The 23,516-nt window shown below is 54.4% G+C and overlaps 1 protein-coding gene across 1 annotated transcript in view; it reads left to right on the forward strand.

Moving 5' to 3' along the window:
• The first annotated feature begins 404 nt into the window (after positions 1 to 404).
• The window catches only part of TIGIT (T cell immunoreceptor with Ig and ITIM domains), a 70,500-nt gene continuing 47,388 nt past the window's right edge, over positions 405 to 23,516 (forward strand). The window contains exon 1 of the mRNA XM_088461774.1: positions 405 to 465. Within this exon, the coding sequence (XP_088317900.1) occupies positions 405 to 465 (61 nt within the window). The remainder of the gene's footprint in view (positions 466 to 23,516) is intronic.

Here is a 23,516-nt window from a genome sequence, read left to right on the forward strand (position 1 = left end):
GGAGACTTTGTACTGTGCAGCTGACTAATGTGATTTATATCAGGGAAGTAGATCCCTCTGAGCAGGGTGCTCTGTGGTGTTATAGACAGGTGCCCGTCCTTGGTCTGTGATGTGAGTCTGGTTACCGCATCCTCTGCCCCGTCGCTCAGATTTGCACCATCCTTGTGTCATCTGGAGAATAACAAACACTCTCTGCAGTTATCAGTTAGCGGGTTGTACTGAAATAAATTCAGGTTGTGGTGTTACGTGTTCTACTTCTCCCCCACAGTGATGCGATTGAGGTTAATGCAGTTTCCTTTACTTGTTGCACTGGACAGAACATCAGTTAATTCCCCTTTCACAGTTGCTGCTGTCTCATAGCTGTAACTTACACGATGGAGTAGGTGAGGACCCCTCGTGTCGCTATGACTTTACACCGTCCTGACCTCAGCCTGCTGCTGGTGTGTTCTGTCCTCCGCATCGCAGGTAAGACAAGGTCCATGGTACATATATATGTCTCTTATTGTAACATGATGTTATAAAGACCAGCAATCGCTCTGTATGATCTAATAATGTACATGACAGCAGCACCATACAGAACATTGTGGGGGCACCTATAGTTCTGCTGCTAGCAAATGCTTACTCACTATGGTAAAAAAATAATAATAAAATATATATATATATATATATATATATACAGTATATATTAGGGGTGTGCACCGGCCACTTTTCGTGTTTTGGATCTGGATCTTTCTTCGTGTTTTGGATCTGGATTGGTTTTGCCAAAACCACCCTTCCGTGTTTTGGGTTCTGGGTTTTGTGTTTTGGATCTGTATTTTTTTTTAAAAAAGCATAAAAACAGCTAAAATCACAGAATTTGTAGGTTTTTCTGCTCCTATGCTATTATTAACCTCAATAACCTTAATTTCCACTCATATCCAGTCTATTCTGAACACCTCACACCTCACAATAGTGTTTTTATGTCCAAAAGGTTGCACCGAGGTAGCTGGATGACTATGCTAAGCGACACGAGTGGGCGGCACAAACACGTGACCCATCTAGGCGTGATACTGCAGTGGCAGACAGGATGGCAGTTAGAAAAACTAGGCCCCAAACTGTACATAATGCAAAGAAAAAAAAGAGGTGCAAGATGGAATTGTCCTTGGGCCCTCCCACCCACCCTTATGTTGTATAAATAGGACATGCACACTTTAACAAACCAATCATTTCAGCGCCAGGGTCTGCCACACAACTGTGGCTGAAATGATTGGTTCGTTTGGGCCCCCACAAAACAAGCTGTCAATTAATCTGTCCCTGCACAAACTGGCTCTACGGAGGCAAGATGTCATCCTCATCCTCCTCATCCACCGATTCCTCACCCTCTTCAGTGTGTAAATCCTCATCCTCACAAAGTATTAACTCGTCCCCACTTGAATCCACCACCACAGGTCCCTCTGTACGTTCTGGAGGCTGGTCTCCCTGGAAGAGCTGATAATTAATTTTGATGAACATCATCTTCTCCACATTCTGTGGAAGCAACCTCCTACGCCTTTCGCTGACAAGGTTCCCGGCTGCACTAAACACTCTTTCGGAGTACACACTGGAGGGGGGGCAACTCAGGTAAAATAGAGCCAGTTTGTACAGGGGCCTCCAAATTGCCTCTTTTTCCTGCCAGTACAGGTATGGACTGTCTGACATGCCTACTTGGATGCTGTCACCGATGTAAACCTCCACCATTCTGTCAATGGTGACAGTATCATATGCAGTGACAGTAGACATGTCAGAAATTGTTGCCAGGTCCTTCAGTCCGGACCAGATGTCCAAACTTGGTCCTGCCTGCCCTGCATCACCGCCAGCAGGTTGCTTAGGATACCTAAGTTTTTTCCTGGCAGCCCCAGTTGCGGGAGAAAATGAAGAAGGAGCTGTTGATGTGTCACGTTCCGCTTCAGCTGACAGTGTGTTCACCAGCAGGTCTTTGCACCTCTGCAGGCTTGTGTCGGCCGGAAAGAGAGACACCACATAGGCTTTAAACCTAGGATCGAGCACAGTGGCCAAAATGTAGTGGTCTGATTTCAACAGATTGACCACCCTGGAATCCTGGCAAAGCGAATGAAGGGCTTCATCCACAAGTCCCACATGCCGAGCGGAATTGCTCCGTCTTAGCTCCTCCTTCACTTTCTCCAGCTGCTTCTGCAAAAGCCTGATGAGGGGAATGACCTGACTCAAGCTAGCAGTGTCTGAACTGACTTCACATGTGGCAAGTTCGAAGGGCTGGAGAACCTTGCACAACACGGAAATCATTCTCCACTGCGCTTGAGTCAGGTGCATACCCCCTCCTTTGCCTATGTCATAGGTGGATGTATAGGCTTGAATTGTCTTTTGCTGCTCCTCCATCCTCTGAAGCATATAGAGGGTTGAGTTCCACCGCATCACAACCTCTTGCTTCAGGTGATGGCGGGGCAGGTTCAAGAGTGTTTGCTGGCGCTCCAGTCTTCGGCACGCAGTCGCTGAATGGCGAAAGTGGCCAGAAATTTTTCGGGCCACCCAAAGCGTCTCCTGCACGCCCCTGTCGCTTTTCAGAAAATTCTGCACCACCAAGTTTATTGTGTGAGCAAAACATGGGACGTGCTGGATTTTGTTCAGATGTAATGCCCGCACAATATTGGTGGCGTTGTCAGATATCACAAATCCCCAGGAGAGTCTAAGTGGGGTAAGCCACTGGGCGATGATTTCCCTCAGTTTCTCTAAGAGGTTGTCGGCGGTGTGCCTCTTACTGAAACCGGTGATACACAGCGTAGCCTGCCTTGGAACGAGCTGGCGTTTCTGAGATGCTGCGACTGGTGACGCTGCTGCTGTTGCTGCGTAAGGTGATACATCTACCCAGTGGGCTGTCACAGTCATATAGTCCTTAGTCTGCCCTGTTCCACTTGTCCACATGTCCGTGGTTAAGTGGACATTGGGTACAACGGCATTTTTCAGGAAACTGAGGACACTTTTTCTGACGTTTCTGTACAGTCTCGGTATCGCCTGCCTAGTGAAGTGGAATCTAGATGGGATTTGGAACCGGGGACACACTACCTCCATCAATTGTCTAAATCCCACTGCACTAATGGCGGATACCGGACGCACGTCTAACACCAACATAGCAGTCAAGGCCTCAGTTATACGTTTTGCTTCAGGATGACTGCTGTCGTACTTCATCCTCCTCGCTAAGGACTGTTGGAGGGTCAATTGTTTAGTAAAAGTAGTGGTGTTCCTACTTCCTCTCTGGGATGATGAACGACTCCCAGCAGCAGCAACAGCAGCAGCGGCAGCAGGAGGCGTAGTAATGCAGGATCCTCCAGAGGAATCCCGGATAGGAGAGTCAGTGATGCCAGTGACATGGCCTGTAGGACTACTTCCGATCCTGACTAAGGAGGAAATTGACGAGGAGGGAGTTGACGGTGTGGTTTGCAGGCGCTTGGATACAACAGGACAACGGGATTTAGGTGTCCCTGGACTGCTTACGGTCTTAGCCAAAGTTTCTGAACTTGACAGTAACTTATTATGAACGCGCTGCAGGTGCCGTATAAGGGAGGATGTTCCTAGGTGGTTAACGTCCTTACCCCTACTTATTCCACCTTTACATAAGGTACATATGGCAAAGACAGTTGTTGTCCGGATTTGGATAGACATATTGCCAGACCAAAGAGGTGGAATGTTGGGTCTTCTGCCCAGGCATGACCGTGATGGGCTTTTTCATCCCACGGACAACAACTGTCTCCCCCGGAGATTGATTTAAACAAACCACATCACCATCAGAATCCTCCTCGCCAACTTCCTCCTCAGCGCCAGCTACACCAGTATCCTCATCCTGTTGTACTTCAACAGTGACATCTTCAATTTGCATATCAGCAAGTGGACTGTGGGTGCTCCTTTCAGCACTTGCAGGGGGCGTGCAAATGGTGGAAAGAGCCACCTCTTCCCGTCCAGTGCTGGGGAGGTCAGGCATCGCAACCGCCACCACACTTGGACTCTCCTTGGGGATTTGTGATATCTTCTTAGAACGCACAGTTCTTCGCTGTGCTTTTGCCAGCTTAACTCGTTTGATTTTTTTAGTGGGTGGAGGGCTTCCATCGTCATGTGAAGCTGAACCACTAGTCATGAACATAGGGAAAGACCTTAGCTGTTCCTTGCCACTCCGTGTCATAAATGGCATATTGGCAAGTTTACGTTTCTTTTCAGATGATTTAAATGTTTTTTTTAAGGTCATTTTCCTGAACTTTGTCATTTGGGATTATATGTGGCTTCTACTATGACATTGGGCATCGGCCTTGGCAGACGACGTTGATGGCATGTTATCGTCTATGTCATGACTAGTGGCAGCAGCTTCAGCACTAAGAGGAAGTGGTTCTTGATCTTTCTCTATTTTATTTTTATTGGAGAAAGTTTGGTCCTCCATTTATGTTATATCGATTTGATATATATGTGCGGCTAAGGCGCACACAAACACAGAAAATATTTTTTTATTTTTGCTGGAGAGTAGTGCACTTTGTGGGTTACACCACCCTTTAAGAAATGAGCCAGCCGGCTCTTTACTTATGGGACACAGGCGCACGCTTGGCGCTGCTCCTTTGTTGATGCACGTGCGGCTACTGCGCACACAATTCACAAACACAGAAAATATTTTTTTTTTGGTTTGGAGTGTACTTTGGGGGTTACAGCACCCTTTAATGGTCAAGCCAGCCGGCCCTTTACTTATGACACAGGCGCACGCTTGGCACTACTTTGTTGATGCACGTGCGGCTACTGCGCACACAATTCACAAACACAGAAAAAATATTTTGTTATTTGGTTTGGAGTGTACTTTGGGGGTTACAGCACCCTTTAACGGTCAAGCCAGCCGGCCCTTTACTTATGACTTAGGCGCACGCTTGGCAATACTTTGTTGATGCATGTGCGGCTACTGCGCACACAATTCACAAACACAGAAAAAATATTTTGTTATTTGGTTTGGAGTGTACTTTGGGGGTTACAGCACCCTTTAACGGTCAAGCCAGCCGGCCCTTTACTTATGACACAGGCGCACGCTTGGCACTACTTTGTTGATGCACGTGCGGCTACTGCGCACACAATTCACAAACACAGAAAATATATTATTTTTTTAGCACTTGGGGGGAGCACCCCTGATGGACAGAGCACCCCCTGGACAACACTACAGCACCCCTTTAGGACTGGGACACTGCACAGGACTTTGGAGTGGACACAGCCCCTATGGAGAACTGACTGCACAACACAGTCCAGCCAGCCCCTATGGACTTTGAAGTAGTGGACACAGCCCCTATGGACAACAGCAGCACAACACTACACTACACTACACAGCCCAGCCAGCCCTAACTCCCACCCTCCCTCTTCACTGTCCACAGGCGAGTGAGAAAATGGCGCCGACGTGGGTACCTTATATAGGATCCAAAACCCGCGAGACCCGGAAGGCGGGATGATGACGTTTTGCCTCGATTTCAGATCCGAGTCAGGCGGGAAAAGACGAGCCTGACTCGGATCTGCCTCGGATCGGGGGGGCTCGGGGGGGTTCGGATTTCAGAAATCCGAACCCGCTCACCCCTAGTATATATATATAATTATTAACAGCTACTTATATAGTGCAGCATATTCCGTTGCGCTTTACAATTGGAAGCATACATAGAACAAAACTGGATAATAACACAGATATATAGGTAGGAAGGCCCTGCTCGTAAGCTTACAATCTATAGGGAAATAGGCATTGATACACAAGGATAGGTGCTATATATATTGCAATTTGGTCCGGCCAGAATGCAGAGTTTCTTGGTGGGCTGCATGATCCAGTCACACAGGAATGTCGGCCAAATGTCAGTAGTATGTGAAAGAAGGACAATATGTGAGGTTATGTGTGGACTGGGATAGGGGATGTAATTAGATATGGAAGCTATGGAAGGTTATGTGGGCAGTCCTGGAATCTGAAGAGGTGAGTTTTCAGGGAACGCTTGAAGAATTGGAGACTAGAGGAAAGTCTTATTGTGCATGGAAAGGCATTCCATAGAGTGTGTGCAACTCGAAGAAAGTCCTGTAACCGTGATTGGGAGCAAGTAATGCGTGGGGATGAGAGACGCAGATCTTGTGCTGAGCAGAGAGGTCGGGTTGGGAGATATTTTGAGATGAGTGAAGAGATGTATGTTGGTGTGGTTTGGTTAATAGCCTTATGTGTAAGGAAAAGTATTTTATATTGAATACGGTAGAAACCAGCAACCAATGGAGGGACTGACAGAGCGGGGCAGCAGACTATGGGCCTGATTCAGACCCACTCGTGAGCGGCTGTCCGCTCGCAAGTGGGTCGATGTTCTACACTGAGCATGCGCACGACGGAGGGAGCTCCGTCGTGCGCATGTGCCAGACGCGACGAGCGAAGGATTTTCCTTCGCTTGTAGTGTCTCTTCAAAGGGGGCATGCTGTCGATGTTGACTGACAGCACGCCCCCTTTGGTGGGCGTGCCGGGGGCGTGCCTCCCTGATGGGGGCATTCCCACGGGAACGCCTTCCATCAGAAGCCGGCCCACTGACATCACTAGTGATGTCAGTGGGAGTGATTTTGGCTCTGATAGAGCCAAAATCACTCCTGAGCTTGCGGTTGAAAACCTCAACCGCAGGCTCCGGCTCGCAGTTTCGACTGTCGCGATGGTCGTGACCATCGCGGCCATCAAAATGCACGCTCGTATAGGCTGTGGGTGGTGACCCACAGCTATACGAGCGTCCAGGAGGACGCTCCATTTTTATGGAGGGCGGCCCTCATTCAGAGTGTGCGCTCTGCTCAGAGCGTACGGCTCTGAATGAGGGCCTATGAACGTTTGGTAAGGAAGATAAGCCTTGCAGCTGCATCCCTAATGGATTGTAATGGCGATAGCCTGTTTTTGGGAAGACCAGTAAGGAGACTATTGCAATAGTCAATGTGGGAAATAATGAGTGCATGTATTAGAGTTTTTGCAGTGTCTTGTGTGAGATATGGTCGAATTTTGTATATGTTTTTTAGATGTATGTAATAGGATTTTGAGACAGATTGTGTATATATACTGTGTGTGTGTAAATATATGTGTATATATATATATATATACACAAATACACAGGTTCATTCCTTTCTTCCTCCATTAACTTTACATCAGCCACATATTTCACTACTTCACTCATAGGAGCCCATTTATCAATATATATTTACTGCTTATTCCCCCAAAACACCCGTTTTCACAATATTTAGTATCCCCTGAATGAATGAGAGGTACCGCAGCAGATCCCCCCATTCCCTCCATGCAGATCCCCCCATTCCCTCCATGCAGATCCCCCCATTCCTTCCATGCAGATCCCCCCATTCTTTCCATGCAGATGCCTCCATGCAGATCCCCCATTCCTTCCATGCAGATCCCCCATTCCTTCCATGCAGATCCTCCATTCCCTCCATGCAGATCCCCCCATTCCCTCCATGCAGATCCCCCCATTCCCTCCATGCAGATCCCCCCATTCCCTCCTTGCAGATCCCCCCATTCCCTCCATGCAGATCCCTCCATTCCCTCCATGCAGATCACTCCATTCCCCCCATGCAGATCCCCCCATTCCCTCCATGTAGATCACTCCATGCAGATCCCTCCATTCCCTCCATGCAGATCCCCCATTCCTTCCATGCAGATCCCCCATACCTTCCATGCAGATCCCCCCATTCCCTCCATGCAGATCCCCCCATTACCTCCATGCAGATCCCCCCATTCCCTCCATGCAGATCCCCCCATTCCCTCCATGCAGATCCCTCCATGCAGATCCCCCCATTCCCTCCATGCAGATCCCCCCATTCCCTCCATGCAGATCCCTCCATGCAGATCCCCCCATTCCCTCCATGCAGAGCCCCCCATTCCCTCCATGCAGAGCCCTCCATACCCTCCATGCAGATTCCTCCATTCCCTCCATGCAGATCCCTCCATTCCCTCCATGCAGATCCCTCCATTCCCTCCATGCAGATCCCCCCATTCCCTCCATGCAGATCCCCCCATTCCCTCCATGCAGATCCCCCCATTCCCTCCATGAAGATCCCTCAATTCCCTCCATGCAGATCCGTCAATTCCCTCCATGCAGATCCCTCCATTCCCTCCATGCAGATCCCTCCATTCCCTCCATGCATATCCCTCCCTTCCCTCCATGCAGATCCCCCCATTCCCTCCATGCAGATCCCCCCATTCTCTCCATGCAGATCCCTCCATTCCCTCCATGCAGATCCCTCAATTCCCTCCATGCAGATCCCTCAATTCCCTCCATGCAGATCCCTCCATTCCCTCCATGCAGATCCCCCATTCCCTCCATGCAGATCCCTCCATGCAGATCCCCCCATTCCCTCCATGCAGATCCCTCCATGCAGATCCATCCATTCCCTCCATGCAGATACCTCCATGCAGATCCCCCTATTCCCTCCATGCAGATCCCCCCCATTCTCTCCATGCAGATCCCCCCATTCCCTCCATGCAGCTCCCTCCATTCCCTCCATACATCTCCCTCCATTCCCTCCATGCAGCTCCCTCCATTCCCTCCATGCAGATCCCCCCATTCCCTCCATGCAGATCCCCCCATTCCCTCCATGCATATCCCCCCATTCCCTCCATGCAGAGCCCCCCATTCCCTCCATGCAGATCCCTCCATGCAGATCCCTCCATGCAGATCCGTCCATTCCCTCCAAGCAGATCCCCCCATTCCCTCCATGCAGATCCCTCCATGCAGATCCCCCCATTCCCTCCATGCAGATCCCTCCATTCCCTCCATGTAGATCACTCCATGCAGATCCCTCCATTCCCTCCATGCAGATCCGTCCATTCCCTCCATGCAGATCCCTCCATGCAGATCCCTCCATTCCCTCCATGCAGATCCCTCCATGCAGATCCCCCCATTCCCTCCATGCAGATCCCTCCATGCAGATCCCCCCATTCCCTCCATGCAGATCCCCCCATTCCCTCCATGCAGATCCCTCCATGCAGATCCCCCCATTCTTTCCATGCAGATCCCTCCATGCAGATCCCCCATTCCTTCCATGCAGATCCCCCATTCCTTCCATGCAGATCCTCCATTCCCTCCATGCAGATCCCCCCATTCCCTCCATGCAGATCCCCCATTCCCTCCATGCAGATCCCCCCATTCCCTCCTTGCAGATCCCCCCATTCCCTCCATGCAGATACCTCCATTCCCTCCATGCAGATCACTCCATTCCCCCCATGCAGATCCCCCCATTCCCTCCATGTAGATCACTCCATGCAGATCCCTCCATTCCCTCCATGCAGATCCCCCATTCCTTCCATGCAGATCCCCCATACCTTCCATGCAGATCCCCCCATTCCCTCCATGCAGATCCCCCCATTACCTCCATGCAGATCCCCCCATTCCCTCCATGCAGATCCCCCCATTCCCTCCATGCAAATCCCTCCATGCAGATCCCCCCATTCCCTCCATGCAGATCCCCCCATTCCCTCCATGCAGATCCCTCCATGCAGATCCCCCCATTCCCTCCATGCAGATCCCTCCATTCCCTCCATGCAGATCCCCCCATTCCCTCCATGTAGATCACTCCATGCAGATCCCTCCATTCCCTCCATGCAGATCCCCCCATTCCCTCCATGCAGATCCCCCCATTCCCTCCATGCAGATCCCTCCATGCAGATCCCCCCATTCCCTCCATGCAGATTCCTCCATTCCCTCCATGCAGATCCCCCCATTCCCTCCATGTAGATCACTCCATGCAGATCCCTCCATTCCCTCCATGGAGATCCGTCCATTCCCTCCATGCAGATCCCTCCATGCAGATCTCTCCATTCCCTCCATGCAGATCCCTCCATGCAGATCCCCCCCATTCCCTCCATGCAGATCCCCCCATTCCCTCCATGCAGAACCCTCCATTCCTTCCATGCAGATCCCTCCATGCAGATCCCTCCATTCCCTCCATGCAGATCACCCATTCCCTCCATGCAGATCCCTCCATGCAGATCCCCCCATTCCCTCCATGCAGATCCCTCCATGCAGATCCATCCATTCCCTCCATGCAGATACCTCCATGCAGATCCCCCATTCCCTCCATGCAGATCCCCCATTCCCTCCATGCAGATCCCCCTATTCCCTCCATGCAGATCCCCCCCATTCTCTCCATGCAGATCCCCCCATTCCCTCCATGCAGCTCCCTCCATTCCCTCCATACATCTCCCTCCATTCCCTCCATGCAGCTCCCTCCGTTCCCTCCATGCAGATCCCCCCATTCCCTCCATGCATATCCCCCCATTCCCTCCATGCAGAGCCCCCCCATTCCCTCCATGCAGATCCCTCCATGCAGATCCCTCCATGCAGATCCGTCCATTCCCTCCAAGCAGATCCCCCCATTCCCTCCATGCAGATCCCTCCATGCAGATCCCCCCATTCCCTCCATGCAGATCCCTCCATTCCCTCCATGTAGATCACTCCATGCAGATCCCTCCATTCCCTCCATACAGATCCGTCCATTCTCTCCATGCAGATCCCTCCATGCAGATCCCTCCATTCCCTCCATGCAGATCCCTCCATGCAGTTCCCCCCATTCCCTCCATGCAGATCCCTCCATGCAGATCCCCCCATTCCCTCCATGCAGAACCCTCCATTCCCTCCATGCCGATCCCTCCATGCAGATCCCCCCATTCCCTCCATGCAGATCCCTCCATTCCCTCCATGCAGATCCCCCCATTCCCTCAATGTAGATCCCCCCATTCCCTCCATGCAGATCCCTCCATGCAGATCCCCCCATTCTTTCCATGCAGATCCCTCCATGCAGATCCCCCATTCCCTCCATGCAGATCCCTCCATGCAGATCCCTCCATTCCCTCCATGCAGATCCCTCCATTCCCTCCATGCAGATCCCCCCATTAACTCCATGCAGATCCCTCCATGCAGATCCCCCCATTCCCTCCATGCAGATCCCTCCATTCCCTCCATGCAGATCCCCCCATTCCCTCCATGTAGATCACTCCATGCAGATCCCTCCATTCCCTCCATGCAGATCCGTCCATTCCCTCCATGCAGATCCCTCCATGCAGATCCCTCCATTCCCTCCATGCAGATCCCCCCATTCCCTCCATGCAGATCCCTCCATGCAGATCCCCCATTCCCTCCATGCAGAACCCTCCATTCCCTCCATGCAGATCCCTCCATGCAGATCCCCCCATTCCCTCCATGCAGATCCCTCCATTCCCTCCATGCAGATCCCCCCATTCCCTCCATGCAGATCCCTCCATGCAGATCCCCCATTCCCTCCATGCAGATCCCTCCATGCAGATCCCTCCATTCCCTCCATGCAGATCCCTCCATTCCCTCCATGCAGATCCCCCCATTAACTCCATGCAGATCCCTCCATGCAGATCCCCCCATTCCCTCCATGCAGATCCCTCCATTCCCTCCATGCAGATCCCCCCATTCCCTCCATGTAGATCACTCCATGCAGATCCCTCCATTCCCTCCATGCAGATCCGTCCATTCCCTCCATGCAGATCCCTCCATGCAGATCCCTCCATTCCCTCCATGCAGATCCCCCCATTCCCTCCATGCAGATCCCTCCATGCAGATCCCCCATTCCCTCCATGCAGAACCCTCCATTCCCTCCATGCAGATCCCTCCATGCAGATCCCCCCATTCCCTCCATGCAGATCCCTCCATTCCCTCCATGCAGATCCCCCCATTCCCTCCATGCAGATCCCTCCATGCAGATCCCCCCAATCCCTCCATGCAGATCCCTCCATGCAGATCCCCCATTCCTTCCATGCAGATCCCCCCATTCCCTCCATGCAGATCCCCCCATTCCCTCCATGCAGATCCCCCCATTCCCTCCATGCAGATCCCTCCATGCAGATCCCCCCATTCCCTCCATGCAGATCCCTCCATTCCCTCCATGCAGATCCCCCCATTCCCTCCATGTAGATCACTCCATGCAGATCCCTCCATTCCCTCCATGGAGATCCGTCCATTCCCTCCATGCAGATCCCTCCATGCAGATCTCTCCATTCCCTCCATGCAGATCCCTCCATGCAGATCCCCCCCATTCCCTCCATGCAGATCCCCCCATTCCCTCCATGCAGAACCCTCCATTCCTTCCATGCAGATCCCTCCATGCAGATCCCTCCATTCCCTCCATGCAGATCCCCCATTCCCTCCATGCAGATCCCTCCATGCAGATCCCCCCATTCCCTCCATGCAGATCCCTCCATGCAGATCCATCCATTCCCTCCATGCAGATACCTCCATGCAGATCCCCCATTCCCTCCATGCAGATCCCCCATTCCCTCCATGCAGATCCCCCTATTCCCTCCATGCAGATCCCCCCCATTCTCTCCATGTAGATCCCCCCATTCCCTCCATGCAGCTCCCTCCATTCCCTCCATACATCTCCCTCCATTCCCTCCATGCAGCTCCCTCCGTTCCCTCCATGCAGATCCCCCCATTCCCTCCATGCATATCCCCCCATTCCCTCCATGCAGAGCCCCCCCATTCCCTCCATGCAGATCCCTCCATGCAGATCCCTCCATGCAGATCCGTCCATTCCCTCCAAGCAGATCCCCCCATTCCCTCCATGCAGATCCCTCCATGCAGATCCCCCCATTCCCTCCATGCAGATCCCTCCATTCCCTCCATGTAGATCACTCCATGCAGATCCCTCCATTCCCTCCATACAGATCCGTCCATTCCCTCCATGCAGATCCCTCCATGCAGATCCCTCCATTCCCTCCATGCAGATCCCTCCATGCAGTTCCCCCCATTCCCTCCATGCAGATCCCTCCATGCAGATCCCCCCTTTCCTTCCATGCAGAACCCTCCATTCCCTCCATGCCGATCCCTCCATGCAGATCCCCCCATTCCCTCCATGCAGATCCCTCCATTCCCTCCATGCAGATCCCCCCATTCCCTCCATGCAGATCCCCCCATTCCCTCCATGCAGATCCCTCCATGTAGATCCCCCCATTCTTTCCATGCAGATCCCTCCATGCAGATCCCCCATTCCCTCCATGCAGATCCCTCCATGCAGATCCCTCCATTCCCTCCATGCAGATCCCTCCATTCCCTCCATGCAGATCCCCCCATTAACTCCATGCAGATCCCTCCATGCAGATCCCCCCCTTCCCTCCATGGAGATCCCTCCATTCCCTCCATGCAGATCCCCCCATTCCCTCCATGTAGATCACTCCATGCAGATCCCTCCATTCCCTCCATGCAGATCCGTCCATTCCCTCCATGCAGATCCCTCCATGAAGATCCCTCCATTCCCTCCATGCAGATCCCTCCATGCAGATCCGTCCATTCCCTCCATGCAGATCCCTCCATGCAGATCCCCCCATTCCCTCCATGCAGAACCCTCCATTCCCTCCATGCAGATCCCTCCATGCAGATCCCCCCATTCCCTCCATGCAGATCCCTCCATTCCCTCCATGCAGATCCGCCCATTCCCTCCATGCAGATCCCCCCATTCCCTCCATGCAGATCCCTCCATGCAGATCCCCCCATTCCCTCCATGCAGATCCCTCCATGCAGATCCCCCATTCCTTCCATGCAGATCCCCCCATTCCCTCCATGCAGATCCCCCCATTCCCTCTATGCGGATCCCCCCATTCCCTCCATGCAGATCCCTCCATGCAGATTCCTCCATTCCCTCCATGCAGATCCGTCCATTCCCTCCATGCAGATCCCCCCATTCCCTCCATGTAGATCACTCCATGCAGATCCCTCCATTCCCTCCATGCAGATCCCCCCATTCCCTCCATGCAGATCCCCCCATTCCCTCCATGCAGATCCCCCCATTCCCTCCATGAAGATCCCTCAATTCCCTCCATGCAGATCCGTCCATTCCCTCCATGCAGATCCCTCCATTCCCTCCATGCAGATCCGTCCATTCCCTCCATGCATATCCCTCCATTCCCTCCATGCAGATCCCCCCATTCCCTCCATGCAGATCCCCCCATTCTCTCCATGCAGATCCCTCCATTCCCTCCATGCAAATCCCTCCATGCAGATCCCTCAATTCCCTCCATGCAGATCCCTCAATTCCCTCCATGCAGATCCCTCCATTCCCTCCATGCAGATCCCCCATTCCCTCCATGCAGATCCCTCCATGCAGATCCCCCATTCCCTCCATGCAGATCCCTCCATGCAGATCCATCCATTCCCTCCATGCAGATACCTCCATGCAGATCCCCCATTCCCTCCATGCAGATCCCCCATTCCCTCCATGCAGATCCCCCTATTCCCTCCATGCAGATCCCCCCCATTCTCTCCATGCAGATCCCCCCATTCCCTCCATGCAGATCCCCCCATTCCCTCCATGCATATCCCCCCATTCCCTCCATGCAGAGCCCCCCCATTCCCTCCATGCAGATCCCTCCATGCAGATCCCTCCATGCAGATCCGTCCATTCCCTCCAAGCAGATCCCCCCATTCCCTCCATGCAGATCCCTCCATGCAGATCCCCCCATTCCCTCCATGCAGATCCCTCCATTCCCTCCATGTAGATCACTCCATGCAGATCCCTCCATTCCCTCCATGCAGATCCATCCATTCCCTCCATGCAGATCCCTCCATTCCCTCCATGCAGATCGCTCCATGCAGATCCCCCCATTCCCTCCATGCAGATCCCTCCATGCAGATCCCCCCATTCCCTCCATGCAGAACCCTCCATTCCCTCCATGCAGATCCCTCCATGCAGATCCCCCCATTCCCTCCATGCAGATCCCTCCATTCCCTCCATGCAGATCCCCCCATTCCCTCCATGCAGGTCCCCCCATTCCCTCCATGCAGATCCCTCCATGCAGATCCCCCCATTCTTTCCATGCAGATCCCTCCATGCAGACCCCCATTCCCTCCATGCAGATCCCTCCATTCCCTCCATGCAGATCCCTCCATTCCCTCCATGCAGATCCCCCCATTAACTCCATGCAGATCCCTCCATGCAGATCCCCCCATTCCCTCCATGCAGATCCCTCCATTCCCTCCATGCAGATCCCCCCATTCCCTCCATGTAGATCACTCCATGCAGATCCCTCCATTCCCTCCATGCAGATCCCTCCATTCCCTCCATGCAGATCCCTCCATGCAGATCCCTCCATTCCCTCCATGCAGATCCCCCCATTCCCTCCATGCAGATCCCTCCATGCAGATCCCCCCATTCCCTCCATGCAGAACCCTCCATTCCCTCCATGCAGATCCCTCCATGCAGATCCCCCATTCCCTCCATGCAGATCCCTCCATTCCCTCCATGCAGATCCCCCCATTCCCTCCATGCAGATCCCCCCATTCCCTCCATGCAGATCCCTCCATGCAGATCCCCCATTCCTTCCATGCAGATCCCCCCATTCCCTCCATGCAGATTCCCCCATTCCCTCCATGCAGATCCCCCCATTCCCTCCATGCAGATCCCTCCATGCAGATTCCCCCATTCCCTCCATGCAGATCCGTCCATTCCCTCCATGCAGATCCCCCCATTCCCTCCATGTAGATCACTCCATGCAGATCCCTCCATTCCCTCCATGCAGATCCCCCCATTCCCTCCATGCAGATCCCTCCATGCAGATCCCCCCATTCCCTCCATGCAGATCCCTCCATTCCCTCCATGCAGATCCCCCCATTCCCTCCATGTAGATCACTCCATGCAGATCCCTCCATTCCCTCCATGCAGATCCCCCATTCCTTCCATGCAGATCCCCCATTCCTTCCATGCAGATCCCCCCATTCCCTCCATGCAGATCCCTCCATTACCTCCATGCAGATCCCCCCATTCCCTCCATGCAGATCCCTCCATGCAGATCCCCCCATTCCCTCCATGCAGATCCCTCCATTCCCTCCATGCAGATCCCCCCATTCCCTCCATGTAGATCACTCCATGCAGATCCCTCCATTCCCTCCATGCAGATCCCCCCATTCCCTCCATGCAGATCCCCCCATTCCCTCCATGCAGATCCCTCCATGCAGATCCCTCCATTCCCTCCATGCAGATCCCCCCATTCCCTCCATGTAAATCACTCCATGCAGATCCCTCCATTCCACCCATGCAGATCCGTCCATTCCCTCCATGCAGATCCCTCCATGCAGATCCCTCCATTCCCTCCATGCAGATCCCTCCATGCAGATCCCCCCCATTCCCTCCATGCAGATCCCCCCATTCCCTCCATGCAGAACCCTCCATTCCCTCCATGCAGATCCCTCCATGCAGATCCCCCCATTCCCTCCATGCAGATCCCTCCATTCCCTCCATGCAGATCCCCCCATTCCCTCCATGCAGATCCCTCCATGCAGATCCCCCCTTTCTTTCCATGCAGATCCCTCCATGCAGATCCCCCATTCCTTCCATGCAGATCCCCCATTCCTTCCATGCAGATCCTCCATTCCCTCCATGCAGATCCCCCCATTCCCTCCATGCAGATCCCCCATTCCCTCCATGCAGATCCCCCCATGCAGATCCCCCCATTCCCTCCATGCAGATCCCTCCATTCCCTCCATGCAGATCCCCCCATTCCCTCCATGTAAATCACTCCATGCAGATCCCTCCATTCCACCCATGCAGATCCGTCCATTCCCTCCATGCAGATCCCTCCATGCAGATCCCTCCATTCCCTCCATGCAGATCCCTCCATGCAGATCCCTCCATGCAGATCCCCCCCATTCCCTCCATGCAGATCCCCCCATTCCCTCCATGCAGAACCCTCCATTCCCTCCATGCAGATCCCTCCATGCAGATCCCCCCATTCCCTCCATGCAGATCCCTCCATTCCCTCCATGCAGATCCCCCCATTCCCTCCATGCAGATCCCTCCATGCAGATCCCCCCATTCTTTCCATGCAGATCCCTCCATGCAGATCCCCCATTCCTTCCATGCAGATCCCCCATTCCTTCCATGCAGATCCTCCATTCCCTCCATGCAGATCCCCCCATTCCCTCCATGCAGATCCCCCATTCCCTCCATGCAGATCCCCCCATTCCCTCCTTGCAGATCCCCCCATTCCCTCCATGCAGATACCTCCATTCCCTCCATGCAGATCACTCCATTCCCCCCATGCAGATCCCCCCATTCCCTCCATGTAGATCACTCCATGCAGATCCCTCCATTCCCTCCATGCAGATCCCCCATTCCTTCCATGCAGATCCCCCATACCTTCCATGCAGATCCCCCCATTCCCTCCATGCAGATCCCCCCATTACCTCCATGCAGATCCCCCCATTCCCTCCATGCAGATCCCCCCATTCCCTCCATGCAAATCCCTCCATGCAGATCCCCCCATTCCCTCCATGCAGATCCCCCCATTCCCTCCATGCAGATCCCTCCATGCAGATCCCCCCATTCCCTCCATGCAGATCCCTCCATTCCCTCCATGCAGATCCCCCCATTCCCTCCATGTAGATCACTCCATGCAGATCCCTCCATTCCCTCCATGCAGATCCCCCCATTCCCTCCATGCAGATCCCCCCATTCCCTCCATGCAGATCCCTCCATGCAGATCCCCCCATTCCCTCCATGCAGATTCCTCCATTCCCTCCATGCAGATCCCCCCATTCCCTCCATGTAGATCACTCCATGCAGATCCCTCCATTCCCTCCATGGAGATCCGTCCATTCCCTCCATGCAGATCCCTCCATGCAGATCTCTCCATTCCCTCCATGCAGATCCCTCCATGCAGATCCCCCCCATTCCCTCCATGCAGATCCCCCCATTCCCTCCATGCAGAACCCTCCATTCCTTCCATGCAGATCCCTCCATGCAGATCCCTCCATTCCCTCCATGCAGATCCCCCATTCCCTCCATGCAGATCCCTCCATGCAGATCCCCCCATTCCCTCCATGCAGATCCCTCCATGCAGATCCATCCATTCCCTCCATGCAGATACCTCCATGCAGATCCCCCATTCCCTCCATGCAGATCCCCCATTCCCTCCATGCAGATCCCCCTATTCCCTCCATGCAGATCCCCCCCATTCTCTCCATGCAGATCCCCCCATTCCCTCCATGCAGCTCCCTCCATTCCCTCCATACATCTCCCTCCATTCCCTCCATGCAGCTCCCTCCGTTCCCTCCATGCAGATCCCCCCATTCCCTCCATGCATATCCCCCCATTCCCTCCATGCAGAGCCCCCCCATTCCCTCCATGCAGATCCCTCCATGCAGATCCCTCCATGCAGATCCGTCCATTCCCTCCAAGCAGATCCCCCCATTCCCTCCATGCAGATCCCTCCATGCAGATCCCCCCATTCCCTCCATGCAGATCCCTCCATTCCCTCCATGTAGATCACTCCATGCAGATCCCTCCATTCCCTCCATACAGATCCGTCCATTCCCTCCATGCAGATCCCTCCATGCAGATCCCTCCATTCCCTCCATGCAGATCCCTCCATGCAGTTCCCCCCATTCCCTCCATGCAGATCCCTCCATGCAGATCCCCCCATTCCCTCCATGCAGAACCCTCCATTCCCTCCATGCCGATCCCTCCATGCAGATCCCCCCATTCCCTCCATGCAGATCCCTCCATTCCCTCCATGCAGATCCCCCCATTCCCTCAATGTAGATCCCCCCATTCCCTCCATGCAGATCCCTCCATGCAGATCCCCCCATTCTTTCCATGCAGATCCCTCCATGCAGATCCCCCATTCCCTCCATGCAGATCCCTCCATGCAGATCCCTCCATTCCCTCCATGCAGATCCCTCCATTCCCTCCATGCAGATCCCCCCATTAACTCCATGCAGATCCCTCCATGCAGATCCCCCCATTCCCTCCATGCAGATCCCTCCATTCCCTCCATGCAGATCCCCCCATTCCCTCCATGTAGATCACTCCATGCAGATCCCTCCATTCCCTCCATGCAGATCCGTCCATTCCCTCCATGCAGATCCCTCCATGCAGATCCCTCCATTCCCTCCATGCAGATCCCCCCATTCCCTCCATGCAGATCCCTCCATGCAGATCCCCCATTCCCTCCATGCAGAACCCTCCATTCCCTCCATGCAGATCCCTCCATGCAGATCCCCCCATTCCCTCCATGCAGATCCCTCCATTCCCTCCATGCAGATCCCCCCATTCCCTCCATGCAGATCCCTCCATGCAGATCCCCCATTCCCTCCATGCAGATCCCTCCATGCAGATCCCTCCATTCCCTCCATGCAGATCCCTCCATTCCCTCCATGCAGATCCCCCCATTAACTCCATGCAGATCCCTCCATGCAGATCCCCCCATTCCCTCCATGCAGATCCCTCCATTCCCTCCATGCAGATCCCCCCATTCCCTCCATGTAGATCACTCCATGCAGATCCCTCCATTCCCTCCATGCAGATCCGTCCATTCCCTCCATGCAGATCCCTCCATGCAGATCCCTCCATTCCCTCCATGCAGATCCCCCCATTCCCTCCATGCAGATCCCTCCATGCAGATCCCCCATTCCCTCCATGCAGAACCCTCCATTCCCTCCATGCAGATCCCTCCATGCAGATCCCCCCATTCCCTCCATGCAGATCCCTCCATTCCCTCCATGCAGATCCCCCCATTCCCTCCATGCAGATCCCTCCATGCAGATCCCCCCAATCCCTCCATGCAGATCCCTCCATGCAGATCCCCCATTCCTTCCATGCAGATCCCCCCATTCCCTCCATGCAGATCCCCCCATTCCCTCCATGCAGATCCCCCCATTCCCTCCATGCAGATCCCTCCATGCAGATCCCCCCATTCCCTCCATGCAGATCCCTCCATTCCCTCCATGTAGATCACTCCATGCAGATCCCTCCATTCCCTCCATGGAGATCCGTCCATTCCCTCCATGCAGATCCCTCCATGCAGATCTCTCCATTCCCTCCATGCAGATCCCTCCATGCAGATCCCCCCCATTCCCTCCATGCAGATCCCCCCATTCCCTCCATGCAGAACCCTCCATTCCTTCCATGCAGATCCCTCCATGCAGATCCCTCCATTCCCTCCATGCAGATCCCCCATTCCCTCCATGCAGATCCCTCCATGCAGATCCCCCCATTCCCTCCATGCAGATCCCTCCATGCAGATCCATCCATTCCCTCCATGCAGATACCTCCATGCAGATCCCCCATTCCCTCCATGCAGATCCCCCATTCCCTCCATGCAGATCCCCCTATTCCCTCCATGCAGATCCCCCCCATTCTCTCCATGTAGATCCCCCCATTCCCTCCATGCAGCTCCCTCCATTCCCTCCATACATCTCCCTCCATTCCCTCCATGCAGCTCCCTCCGTTCCCTCCATGCAGATCCCCCCATTCCCTCCATGCATATCCCCCCATTCCCTCCATGCAGAGCCCCCCCATTCCCTCCATGCAGATCCCTCCATGCAGATCCCTCCATGCAGATCCGTCCATTCCCTCCAAGCAGATCCCCCCATTCCCTCCATGCAGATCCCTCCATGCAGATCCCCCCATTCCCTCCATGCAGATCCCTCCATTCCCTCCATGTAGATCACTCCATGCAGATCCCTCCATTCCCTCCATACAGATCCGTCCATTCCCTCCATGCAGATCCCTCCATGCAGATCCCTCCATTCCCTCCATGCAGATCCCTCCATGCAGTTCCCCCCATTCCCTCCATGCAGATCCCTCCATGCAGATCCCCCCTTTCCCTCCATGCAGAACCCTCCATTCCCTCCATGCCGATCCCTCCATGCAGATCCCCCCATTCCCTCCATGCAGATCCCTCCATTCCCTCCATGCAGATCCCCCCATTCCCTCAATGTAGATCCCCCCATTCCCTCCATGCAGATCCCTCCATGCAGATCCCCCCATTCTTTCCATGCAGATCCCTCCATGCAGATCCCCCATTCCCTCCATGCAGATCCCTCCATGCAGATCCCTCCATTCCCTCCATGCAGATCCCTCCATTCCCTCCATGCAGATCCCCCCATTAACTCCATGCAGATCCCTCCATGCAGATCCCCCCATTCCCTCCATGCAGATCCCTCCATTCCCTCCATGCAGATCCCCCCATTCCCTCCATGTAGATCACTCCATGCAGATCCCTCCATTCCCTCCATGCAGATCCGTCCATTCCCTCCATGCAGATCCCTCCATGCAGATCCCTCCATTCCCTCCATGCAGATCCCCCCATTCCCTCCATGCAGATCCCCCATTCCCTCCATGCAGAACCCTCCATTCCCTCCATGCAGATCCCTCCATGCAGATCCCCCCATTCCCTCCATGCAGATCCCTCCATTCCCTCCATGCAGATCCCCCCATTCCCTCCATGCAGATCCCTCCATGCAGATCCCCCATTCCCTCCATGCAGATCCCTCCATGCAGATCCCTCCATTCCCTCCATGCAGATCCCTCCATTCCCTCCATGCAGATCCCCCCATTAACTCCATGCAGATCCCTCCATGCAGATCCCCCCATTCCCTCCATGCAGATCCCTCCATTCCCTCCATGCAGATCCCCCCATTCCCTCCATGTAGATCACTCCATGCAGATCCCTCCATTCCCTCCATGCAGATCCGTCCATTCCCTCCATGCAGATCCCTCCATGCAGATCCCTCCATTCCCTCCATGCAGATCCCCCCATTCCCTCCATGCAGATCCCTCCATGCAGATCCCCCATTCCCTCCATGCAGAACCCTCCATTCCCTCCATGCAGATCCCTCCATGCAGATCCCCCCATTCCCTCCATGCAGATCCCTCCATTCCCTCCATGCAGATCCCCCCATTCCCTCCATGCAGATCCCTCCATGCAGATCCCCCCAATCCCTCCATGCAGATCCCTCCATGCAGATCCCCCATTCCTTCCATGCAGATCCCCCCATTCCCTCCATGCAGATCCCCCCATTCCCTCCATGCAGATCCCCCCATTCCCTCCATGCAGATCCCTCCATGCAGATTCCCCCATTCCCTCCATGCAGATCCGTCCATTCCCTCCATGCAGATCCCCCCATTCCCTCCATGTAGATCACTCCATGCAGATCCCTCCATTCCCTCCATGCAGATCCCCCCATTCCCTCCATGCAGATCCCTCCATGCAGATCCCCCCATTCCCTCCATGCAGATCCCTCCATTCCCTCCATGCAGATCCCCCCATTCCCTCCATGTAGATCACTCCATGCAGATCCCTCCATTCCCTCCATGCAGATCCCCCATTCCTTCCATGCAGATCCCCCATTCCTTCCATGCAGATCCCCCCATTCCCTCCATGCAGATCCCCCCATTACCTCCATGCAGATCCCCCCATTCCCTCCATGCAGATCCCTCCATGCAGATATCCCCATTCCCTCCATGCAGATCCCTCCATTCCCTCCATGCAGATCCCCCCATTCCCTCCATGTAGATCACTCCATGCAGATCCCTCCATTCCCTCCATGCAGATCCCCCCATTCCCTCCATGCAGATCCCCCCATTCCCTCCATGCAGATCCCTCCATGCAGATCCCCCCATTCCCTCTATGCAGATCCCTCCATTCCCTCCATGCAGATCCCCCCATTCCCTCCATGTAGATCACTCCATGCAGATCCCTCCATTCCACCCATGCAGATCCGTCCATTCCCTCCATGCAGATCCCTCCATGCAGATCCCTCCATTCCCTCCATGCAGATCCCTCCATGCAGATCCCCCCCATTCCCTCCATGCAGATCCCCCCATTCCCTCCATGCAGAACCCTCCATTCCCTCCATGCAGATCCCTCCATGCAGATCCCCCCATTCCCTCCATGCAGATCCCTCCATTCCCTCCATGCAGATCCCCCCATTCCCTCCATGCAGATCCCTCTATGCAGATCCCCCCATTCTTTCCATGCAGATCCCTCCATGCAGATCCCCCATTCCTTCCATGCAGATCCCCCATTCCATGCAGATCCTCCATTCCCTCCATGCAGATCCCCCCATTCCCTCCATGCAGATCCCCCCATTCCCTCCTTGCAGATCCCCCGATTCCCTCCATGCAGATCCCTCCATTCCCTCCATGCAGATCCCTCCATTCCCCCCATGCAGATCCCCCCATTCCCTCCATGTAGATCACTCCATGCAGATCCCTCCATTCCCTCCATGCAGATCCCCCATTCCTTCCATGCAGATTCCCCATACCTTCCATGCAGATCCCCCCATTCCCTCCATGCAGATCCCCCCATTACCTCCATGCAGATCCCCCCATTCCCTCCATGCAGATCCCCCCATTCCCTCCATGCAGATCCCTCCATGCAGATCCCCCCATTCCCTCCATGCAGATCCCCCCATTCCCTCCATGCAGATCCCTCCATGCAGATCCCCCCATTCCCTCCATGCAGATCCCTCCATTCCCTCCATGCAGATCCCCCCATTCCCTCCATGTAGATCACTCCATGCAGATCCCTCCATTCCCTCCATGCAGATTCCTCCATTCCCTCCATGTAGATCACTCCATGCAGATCCCTCCATTCCCTCCATGGAGATCCGTCCATTCCCTCCATGCAGATCCCTCCATGCAGATCCCTCCATTCCCTCCATGCAGATCCCTCCATGCAGATCCCCCCCATTCCCTCCATGCAG

This window comes from Taudactylus pleione, unplaced genomic scaffold (assembly GCF_031769625.1).
Source record: "Taudactylus pleione unplaced genomic scaffold, aTauple2 ptg001095l, whole genome shotgun sequence".
Lineage (NCBI taxonomy): Eukaryota > Metazoa > Chordata > Amphibia > Anura > Myobatrachidae > Taudactylus > Taudactylus pleione.